The 10,914-nt window shown below is 36.6% G+C and overlaps 1 protein-coding gene across 2 annotated transcripts in view; it reads right to left on the bottom strand.

Annotated features, from left to right (window-relative positions):
* WDR26 (WD repeat domain 26) overlaps positions 1-10,914 on the bottom strand; it is a 44,474-nt gene that overhangs the window by 18,781 nt on the left and 14,779 nt on the right. For both annotated transcript variants that reach the window (XM_007454476.1, XM_007454477.1), the window contains exons 7-8: positions 7,440-7,578; positions 1,786-1,926 (exon numbers count right to left, since the gene is read on the bottom strand). In XM_007454476.1, the coding sequence (XP_007454538.1) occupies positions 1,786-1,926; positions 7,440-7,578 (280 nt within the window). The remainder of the gene's footprint in view (positions 1-1,785; positions 1,927-7,439; positions 7,579-10,914) is intronic.

Below are 10,914 nucleotides of genomic sequence, written 5' to 3'. Positions count from 1 at the left end.
CACAAAAAAAAAAAAAAAAAAAAAAAAAGAAATACAACACTGATTCAACAGCAGTTTGATAAAAATGGCATAAAGACATTTTGGGAACAACTGAGGATTTTTAAATTATGAAATGAATATTAGACATGAGAGAATTAAAGTTAATGTTCTTAGAAAAGATAATGGCATTTGATTATGTAGGAGAATGTTATTTTTTAGGAGATACGTGCTTAAGTATTAAGGAGTAAAATATCATCTTAATTTACTTCCAGATGTTTTGGGTATGGATATATATATATATATAAGCACGTACATTTGTATGCATGCATGTAGGTATGTACACACAATATGTGACAAAATGTTAGTAACATCTGTTGAATCTAGGGTGGCTGGCATACAGGTCATCACTGTCATCACTGTACTCATCTTTCAACCTCAGTGTTTGGAAATTTTCTTAATAAAAAGCTGGGTTGAAATAGAAATCTTACTGTAGAATTAGATTTATGGCACATCATCTTCAGGTACATCTTAGTATTCATCTGTCCTCTATACCATCTTACTGAGTCATTTCTATGGAGCTCTATCTTCACTCTCTTGGTAAAAATCAACTTACTTATAGGTCCTCAAACTCAAAACCATATCCCATCAACTTACACTTCTACACCCAAACCCACAGCCTGAACTATTCACCTGCCTAGACGTTAAAAAACCAAAGAACGGGACTTCCCTGGTGGTCCAGTGGTTAAGATTCAGTGCTTCCACTGCAGGGGGCAGGGGTTCGATCCCTGGTCGGGGAACTGAGATCCCGCATGCCGCGCAGCGCGGCAAAAAAAAAAAAAAAACCAAAAAAAAAACAAGAAAAGAAACGTTATTAAAAAAAACAAAAACCCCCCCAAAACCCCCAAAACAACCCCCCTCCCGCAAAATCACCTAACCAGTCACCTTACAGAAGTTTAAAAAATAATTTTATATCTATCTATCTATCTATCTATATTTTTTTGCGGTACGTGGGCCTCTCACTGTTGTGGCCTCTCCTGTTGCGGAGCACAGGCTCCATATGTGCAGGCTCAGCGGCCATGGCTCACAGGCCCAGCCGCTCTGTGGCATGTGGGATCTTCCCAGACCGGGGCACGAACCCGTGTCCCCCGCATCGGCAGGCGGACTCTCAACCACTGCGCCACCAGGGAAGCCCAAAAATAATTCTAAATGATAACTACAAGGTTTCCAAATAGAGTCTGTAGATAATGGAGTGAACTTAGTGCTGAGTTTTTCTAAAATGGGACCCTAGATAAAGTGTTCAAGTTTTCATTTAGAAACTGTAATAAAACCCTTAATAATAAGTACTGGAAACATAATTTAAATTTACTAAACGAGATTGGAACATTAAATATAGGCAAGGAGATGGTGCAATTGCCATCAGAATGGAAAACCTGGTATAATGTTGATATTTTCACACTTGAAAGGTTAAGTTTCGTGTACCACTGTGCAACTGTAAAACAACTGTAAAGTTTTTTTTGAGGTACAAAGTACTACAGTAAATAGTACAAATTATACACTACAAAGTACAACATCCCTAAAAATACCTGCTGATCATTCTTTCAAAAATGCTACTATGCTCAACAAAATATTTAAATTTAGTATAAATCTGGACACCTGGGTTCCATTTGACGAATTATCTTTTACAAGAGATACATCATGGTAATTTAGGTTGAATGATGCTGGTCTACAGATCATGAATAAAGTTATAATGAATACATGCAGTATGACTATACTTTAAAGACTAAACCAAGGATGAAATTTGCTCACTTGTACATTCCAAAGCCAAAGCTCAGAGCAGTCATCCGGGCCACAAGCAACAAGATAGTTGTCATCTGGACTCCATGCAATATAAGAAACACCGTAAGCATGTCCTTCTAAAGTTTTAAGCAGTTTTAGCAGGTGTGTATCCTAGGAGGGAAAACAAGACAACTTAGTTAACTCCAATTCCTAAAGTCCCTGGTTTTTGGGCACAAGAACTTAAACAGCTGCAAAGATGAACTCTGATAATATAATTTAATCTGAGGACATTCCCACAGATTTCACCAATTTCCCCCCCAACTGAAGCTCTAACAGCTTGCTTCATAAAGACTCGTTCATGCTGCAGTATCTGTTAAACGTCTACTACACACAAGGGCATTGTGTGCTAGACGGAAATAAAGATGACACAGAACTTGTCCTTATGAGACTTTCAAGGAAACTGAAAACAGGTATAATAGAAGCTAACCCCCACCTTTTTAAGACAGTTTTAGTGAGATAAAACTTACCATAAAAGTCACCCTTTTTAAAGTATATGATTCAGTTGGCTTTTAGTATACTCACAGATTGTGCAACCATCACTACTATCTAACTTGAGAACATTTTCACCACCCCAAAAAGAACCCCCATACTCATTAGCAGTTATTCCCCATTCTCCCTCCCTCCAGCGCTGGCAACCTGACTTACTCTATGGATTTGCCTGTTCTGGACATTCCATATAAATGAAATCATACAACATCTAAGTCTTTTGTAATTGGCTTCTTTCACTTAGCATGATGTTTTCAGGGTTCATCCATGTTGTGGAATATAACAGTATTTTATGCCTTTTAGTTGCTGAATAATATTCCATTTTACGACTACACCGTATTTTGCAACATCTGGATTGTTTCTATTTTTTGGCTATTATGAATAATGTTGCTACAACTATGTATGAGTTTTTGTGCAGACCTGTCTTTATTTCTCTTGGGTCTATATGTAGGAGTAGAATTGCTGGGTCATATGCCAACTCTGTGCTAAACATTTTGAGGAGCTGCCAAACTGTTTTCCAAGTGTTTGAACCGTTTTACATTCCCACCAGCAGAACTATTACTTATTTAGTGCTGATCAGTAATAGCACTATCCACAAACAATATCTCATTTAAACCTCATAAATCTAAAAGGTTAAGTATTAATCCTCCTCCCTTGTATTTCAGGGAAGGAACTGAAGGTTCAGATAGGTTACAAACTTGCCTTTGTTGATACCAGGTACCACCAGGGATTTGAACCTGAGGTGCCCGACTCTGAAGCTTTACAGGATGAACTATATATAGTGCAAACACTGAAGTGGCAAGTGACAAGACTGGAAAACCTGACACCATTATTTTAGGCTAAAGGGTTAAATTTTATCCTGTGAGTGAAGAGCCACTTATGATTTTTAAGCTTGGGAATATATAATATACTTGGTTTTAGGAACAGAACTCATACAACAGTGTGGAAGATGAATCAGAACGAAGAGACACAGGATAAGGACACCCCTAATGAGCCAGCACAGCAGCCATATAGTTAAGACAAAAAAAATGAGGCCCTAAACTAACATGGTCAGGACTGAAAGAGGTCAGATCAAAATATACATGGGACGTAAAACTGAAATGACAGGATGAGACAAGAAATGTTCAAAGACAACCTCTAAATTTCTGTTTTAGGGGATAAGGATGGATACGGACAGTGAATAGAGGAAGCAGGAATTTGGCTAAAGACTTATGGAGACCAGTTTTTAGCCTGGGGGAAATTCCAATGGTGATGACCCACAAGCAGTTAGAAATGGGTCTGGAACTGGCCTGCTAAAACAAGACTGGGAAACTGTTTGACAAAATTCAACAGTTCACAATGTAATTACTTCTGATTCTTCTTGGGGAAGATGACAATAGGTATGGAGTATTTGATCACAGTATCATTAGGTCAAAGTGGCTTGCATAATTTAATAAGCAAGTCAAGTCTTTTGGACTAGTTCAAGATCTTCTAGGAACAAACTTTGATTCATAGTGGTGCTTTAGATCTACACAAAGATTTGCTTCTAATGACAAACTACTACTGCTACAGAAGTATTTAACTCAAAAACTAAATGTCCATCGACAGACGAATGGATAAAGATGTGGTACATATAATACAATGGAATATTACTCAGCCATAAAAAGGACTGAAATTGGATCATTTGTAGAAATGTGGCTGGACCTAGAGTCTGTCATACGAGGTGAAGTAAGTCAAAAAGAGAAAAACGAATATTGTATATTAACACATATATGTGAAATCTAGAAAAATAGTACAGACGAACCTATTTCCAGGGCAGGAAGAGAGACGCAGACGTAGAGAATGGACGTGTGGACACAGTGGGGAAGGCGAGGGTGGGATGAATTGGGAGATTATGTTTGACATAAATACACTACCATGTGTAGAACAGATAGCTAGCAGGAACCTGCAGTATATAGCACAGGGAGCTCAGCTTGGTGCTCCGTGATGACCTAGATGGGTGGGATGGGGGGAGGGGATGGGAGGGAGGTCCAAGAGGAAGGGGATATATGTATACATATAGCTGATTCACTTCGTTGTACAGGAGAAACTAACACAACATGGTAAAGCGATTATACTCCAATAAAAAAAAATACCCAAAACTAACTGTTTCATGCACATTAATTAAAAAATACAACCCTGTAAAACAGGGGTCCCCAACCCCCGGAACGACACCAGCCTGCAGCCTGTTAGGAACCGGGCCGCACAGCAGGAGGCAAGCGGCGGGCGAGCCAGTGAAGCGTCACCTGCTGCTCCCCGTCGCTCCCTGTCGCTCCCCGTCACTCCCCATCGCTCGCATCACTGCCTGAACCATCCTCCCCCCCGCCCCCACCCCGTGGAAAAACTGTCTTCCACGAAACCGGTCCCTGGTGCCAAAAAGGTTGGGGACCGCTGCAAAAGAAGAAGTTGAAAACAAATGAGAATATTAATATCGTATCTTCCGAAGTACAATATCTCTATAGTAAGATATTCCAAGTGGTAATACTGTGTTCATGGCACCACTTAACTTTGCTTGGATTTTGGGCAGGGGAATGGGTAAAATTCCTTTTTGCGGGAAAGGTAAGAAAACCTGTTAAAGGAAACTAGGCATTGGAATCACATCAATTGAAATCTTAAGGTTCTCTATATTCTTTTTTCTATCCATTAAAAGTACACACACAAAACACATATTCCAAAAGAGCACCAATTTTCTTAAGAAGTTTTTCAAATAGTATTTGACAGAATAAAATATCATGATATCAAAGTCTATGAATGTAAGCATTAACTCTGCATTTCCCAAGCTAATCTGGCCATAAAAGCCCTTTACATATAACACCTATTAACATCTTGCTTAAGCAGTATTCTCACAGGAACACTTTGGGAAACACTGGCATAAAAGTCTGAACTCCTTAGTGTGCAAGATCCTCCTCGATCTGGTTGCTACTTACTTCCTTAACCTCATCTCCTAGTCTACAAAATCTCTTTGCCCAAATGTCCAGCCACATTATCTTTCACACAAGGACCAGGTGTAACTGGTTTTGCCTAAATAATTATTTACTTCTCCTTTACCCAAGACTTAACTTGTCTTAACTTTCCCTTGCTTTCCAGTTCCAGTACACTGTATTATCAGGAGCCCAGTGTGACTTCTCTCTATCAAAAGGCCTGGCACACAGCAGGTGCTCAATAAATACTTGCTAAACAAAAGGGACTCTTACACACTGCTGCTAGAAGAAAAAACATAATAAAAAAAGTTTTGATATTGTTGCTTTCTTTTCAGACATCTTGCAAATAACTACTGAACAAAAATGCTCCTCATAATAGTATTCAAAGGCTATGACTGGATCCCAACCTATTTTTCTAGTCATTTTTCCCATGCTTTGCCTTAGTCATCCTATTCTCTTACTTGCGGGTGGGGAGAAAGGAAGGGAAGGTCCCTCTCTTCCTTTTCCTGTCTCCACCTGTGCTATGCACAGCAAGCCTCAAATGAGGTACTCCTAACCTGTGAAGCTACTTGGTGCTTTCACAATACTTTACATATATTGTATGATTCTTATTTCAAAGTATTTAATTTCCCTTTCTAACTGTGCATTCCTTTCACAGAGGTTCTTAACCTGAGATCTAAAGGAGTCATCCAGGGGTAGAAGCAGCAGTCCTTGTACTTGAAAATGCACACCTTTATTTTCACTAACGACAGACTGAAGTTCAGTATTTCCTTCAATCTTGAATGCAGACAGTTAACAAGCAAGGTAGTATCAAGTATTATATTAGGTCATATTAGGTGACTGTTAATAATGGAAATCTCAAATATCTTCACATCATATTATAGTTGCAGATATCTCAAAATATTATTTATGCTTGTCACTACTTCAAAATTCTTATAGCTATCAGATCTGCTTCTAGAATCTGTTACTTAATATGTTAATAAAAAAGCAGCATTATTACTATACTGTATCTGTACTATTTTGATAAGTATATTTCAATATAATTGGGTTTCCTTTGTAATTAATATATAATATATACTTGGGCTTCCTACGTGTTTTGGTTTATGCATTTAAAAACATTATTCTGAGGAGGGGGTCCACAGGGTTCAGACTGCCAGAGGAGTACATGGGACAATAAAAGGGAAAGAATGCCTGATTTAAGGCAAAGGGTAGATCTTATTTACCTTTCTTCATTCATAGCATAGTGCAGGTACACAAGAATTGATGTATGCTCTCAAATTTGATTCTCTTCTTTTTAAAATATTTCCTTTTATGGCTCCCTTTCTCTAGTTTTTCAACATAGGACTTCAAAACTTTATTGTGGGCTAATATCATATTCTAATTCTAAATTTTAAAATAAGATTATTTATAATTTCTCATTTTAGGTGAATGACTCCTATACCAAATACATCTCCCTAACCTATTTGAAGTCATGTACTTCCCTGATTGCTCGATAAATGTTTAATTGGCTGAAAGAAATGGAAACACTTATTTCTACAAATCTGTAGGTCACCTGGTTATAAACAAAGACAAATCTAATTTTAGAGAGAACTTAGAATTTTAAATCCAGAATACAACACTTTTCGTATGTATCACTGTGGGGGGAAAGAGATGGGGGGGTGTTTGACAGAGGTTCCACAAATTACAGAAGATAATGAAGGGTTTCAGAAGGCAAAATGGTAACAAGTCTTTTCTAACCTGTGACAGAATGGACATTGTATTAATCTGTAAATCAAGTATTAACAAAGATAAACTGGCAGAGACATTAAGAGCAGTAGGTCTGGAGTAAAAGTATTCCTGGATTTAAGTCTAACTCTGCCATTTATAAGCTGTGAGGGCCTGGGCATTTAACTTTTATCTTGGTTTCCTCATCGGAAAACAGGAGATATTAGAATCTCACAGCGTTATTCAGAGGATAAAACTAGATAATGCACGCACAGACTAAGTACGATCCTAGCACATAACGCTCAACAATTTTGAAAATATTAATCTGTATATATTACCTAAACAACATAGAAAGAGATAAGACATGACAAAGATGACAAAAAATGCTCTTGGAAAAGAATGCTACTTATATACACATACTTTAAAAATATGTACTCAATCAATTAGATTAAAAACTACTTTTTGCAATCTAAACACTCATACTGGAGTACATACCGGATCAACTTGCCATATGATAACTGTCGTATCTTTTGATCCTGTTGCTAGTTTAGTGCCATCGTTAGAGAATTTACAGAACCACACTTCATTACAATGCTCCGTAAGTATCTGCTGAGTATAACATGGGAACTGCCTCCTAAAACAAACAAGTCCACAAATAATTATTCTTTTAAAATAGATTAAGAGTAATAATAATGAAAAAGGTTAAACAACTGATGAAACTTCTTTGAAGACCAAAAACTTTCAAAATAAAATATCAATGCATTTGTAAATCCTAAGAATCACATTTATATTGGTTATATTGAAAAAGAAAATATTATAACATTAGTCAAGGCAACCTCAGGGGAAATCAGTAACCTAAAGTCTGCTTCAATTTATCCTTCCCCCCCCCCCCCCCCCCCTTGCTTCCCAGAGTCACAGCCAAGCATCCTATTTCCTCTGCAAACATCTGGGCTGATTCTGCAGCCATTACCAAAGAACCAGTCCCAGGGAGGGGCTGAGCCCCCCCCCCCCGCCCTCAAGATTAAAGAGAATTTTTGGTCTGATTAAGTCAGTTCATATAAATAAAAATTAACAACCAGGGCTTCATGTTTGTCTGTATAAGTGGGCTGGCATCAGGCTGATCTAGAAGAAATAATGTACATTTTCATTTATATAAAAGCAACTTGGCATACATAACAAACAGAACAGGCACGGTAGCCAGACAATCTTGGGTCACAAGCTTTAGTATCTTTGCCAAGTCATTTAACTCCTCTGAGTCTCAGTTCTCTCATCTATAAAATGAGATGAATATATACCTAACAAGGTTCTTAGGGTTCCTATAAGGATGAGAAACACAGCTGAAGTTGCTGGAATGTAACAGCTATTCAAAAGTGATTACTAGTATTATTTTGGGGACAGCACAGGAGAAAAGCAATACATGGTAGAGGCTGTAGTGGTCAAGAGTAAAGCCTTAAGAATGGGAGCAGTAGAGTCTGAGAGACTTGGGTTCAAATCCTGGCCACTTACTAGCTGTGATTCTGGGAAACTTATTTAATCTCTAAATCTCAATTTTTCCAGCCATAAAATAAAGACAGACAAGGGTACTTGCGTTATAGAATTCCTTTTACAAGGATGAGATAATGAATGTAAAGCATTTAGACTGAGTCTGACGCTTAGCCAGTACTTTGTAAGTTGCAGTTTTTATACATTAAGGGTAAAGAATTCTATGATTAACTTTGCTAAGTTAAAGAGGATAAAGTTATCCTAAGAATGACTATTCTCATTAAGCACTCACTTTTAAAAACCATTCTATCCTTTTCCAGTTTCTACATCAGGACTGTCCAATAGAGCTTTCTGTGATAATACCAACGTTATATAAATGTACTGTCCAATCTAATAACCCTACCTGTATGTGGCTATTGAGCACTTGAAAGGTGGCTAGCACACTTGAGGAACTTAGATTTTTTTCATTTAATTTTAATTTGAATGACTTTTCCTTTACATTTAAATGGCTACATGTAATTAATGGCTACTGTTGGGACAGTACAGATCTGTATTGTAAAAAAGTTACTTAAACATTAATGGGTAACTTCTAAGTCTGTTTTAAAAAATGGTCTTCTCTATTTTTTTTCCCCAACCAATCTATAATTCAAAAACATATCCTGTCAATTCAACAGCCTGATTGGCAATATGTATTTAAAAGTAAATTAAATTAACATTCTTTATCTGGCACACATGGTAATGTACCATAGCAGTTGGCTACTTGGAGACTGCTTTAAACGTTTAGACTAACTATAAATTGCTTTAATATTAAAATATTAGTCTATATCTGAACTGAAACATAGTCAATTCCAGTTTACATTTATTAAGCACCTACTAGATGTCAAGGACTGCGCTACATGCTTTACACACAGTAGTGTTAATTCTCAAAACTACCTTGCAAGGCAAGTAATAGCCCCATTTTCAGGAGGCTCAAGGAGAGCAAGTAACTTAACAGATATCAAACTGATAAATAACTGAACTAGGATTTAAACCTATGGCTGACTCCAGGGTCAGTTTTCTTTCCAAATATCATTTTTCAAATCATATTTTTCAAGACACTGCTGGATAAAATTTCAATCAAATAAGTACTTCTAAATCAAAAAAGATTTTTCCCCCTCCTATGGGTAATAGTCAATATTTATTCAGTGAGAAACACTTTATATCTAGGCATAAAATACACAATAATTCAAATGGCTAAAGTCGATCATGAATGAAGATATATCTAAAATCAGAGCAGCAAAATGTCCTTAAGGAAGGAATGATTCATAATCAAAATTACAGGGTACAAGGCAACCAGATTACTGACAGTCAGTTGTATCTGAATGTCAAGGCGGTATTTAAATTGTCATTATTTTATTATTATTTAAATAATCTTTTAAAAAGACTAATTGACAACCCCTAGTTTATTAAAAGGCTAATTTTAGAGTATATAAAGTGATAGAGTTTACATGTCTTTGTTTTCAAGTAAATTTAAAATTTTAAGATTTGTTAGAAATATCAGTACCTTCCCAAATCAAACTGAAAAAAAAGTAGCATTTTAATCAAGTTAAACCTTAACATTTTATAAATCTTAACACTCTATAAATAGCTTATGATCCTTTACTAAAAAATAATACTTATAAGCAGCTATCTGTGGAAACATTCTTGCACCGTTTGCTGGTGGAAAAAACCCCACAGAATTATTTAACAAGAAAATTCAGGTCCCTTACTGATCAAATTTCACCAAAAATATGTATGCATGAATTGTGAAAAATATAAATAATATACAATCTAATGAAATTTCTTCAGTGCTGATCAAGATAAAAAAAAAGTTACAGTTCATATTTTCATAATCAATTCTTTATTCTCCAGAGATTAAAGAAGGCCGGTATTTAGATTTAAATGCTAAGATTTAATTCCGCAAATAGTTTTCTAGTTTCAGTGCTAAAATGTAGTTTCTAAAAGGGAGTAAAACAAACAATAAAAAATATCAACTTTTATTTTGAAGACGTTCAGATGAGTCAGGAACACCAGCAATTACATAAAATTTAGGTTCTATTTTCCCAGTTCAGCAATAAAGGGCACAACTCACTCTAAAGACTATATATACTGACTTAGTTAGTGCCTGACATCTATCTCCCCACTTAGTGTCTCCCCAGAGTGAAAAGTCAAGGCTGACTCCTTGGAGAAACTGGGTAGATGGAAGCCTTTCACTGAGAGAGGGAATTCAATAGGAAAAACAGACTTTGCAGGGATAAGTGAGAGGAGAGGGAAATTCTTATTTGAGATGTTGCACTTATGGTACTTGAGTAATATCCACATTGTCGTATTAAGGTCTAAGGCTTAGGAGATAGTTCCATAGCTCTAGCCCAGACCTAGGGGTCATTAGAATCATGTAAGTATAACCTAAACAGGAAGAGTAGGGTGAGAAAAGAAACATAGTTCTGGAACACAAACTTATCAAAGGGAC

Source organism: Lipotes vexillifer, unplaced genomic scaffold (genome assembly GCF_000442215.2).
Source record: "Lipotes vexillifer unplaced genomic scaffold, Lipotes_vexillifer_v1.1 scaffold634, whole genome shotgun sequence".
In the NCBI taxonomy this organism is placed as follows: domain Eukaryota; kingdom Metazoa; phylum Chordata; class Mammalia; order Artiodactyla; family Lipotidae; genus Lipotes; species Lipotes vexillifer.
Note: the sequence above shows the minus strand (reverse complement) of the source record. Positions and strands in the feature narration are given on the sequence as shown.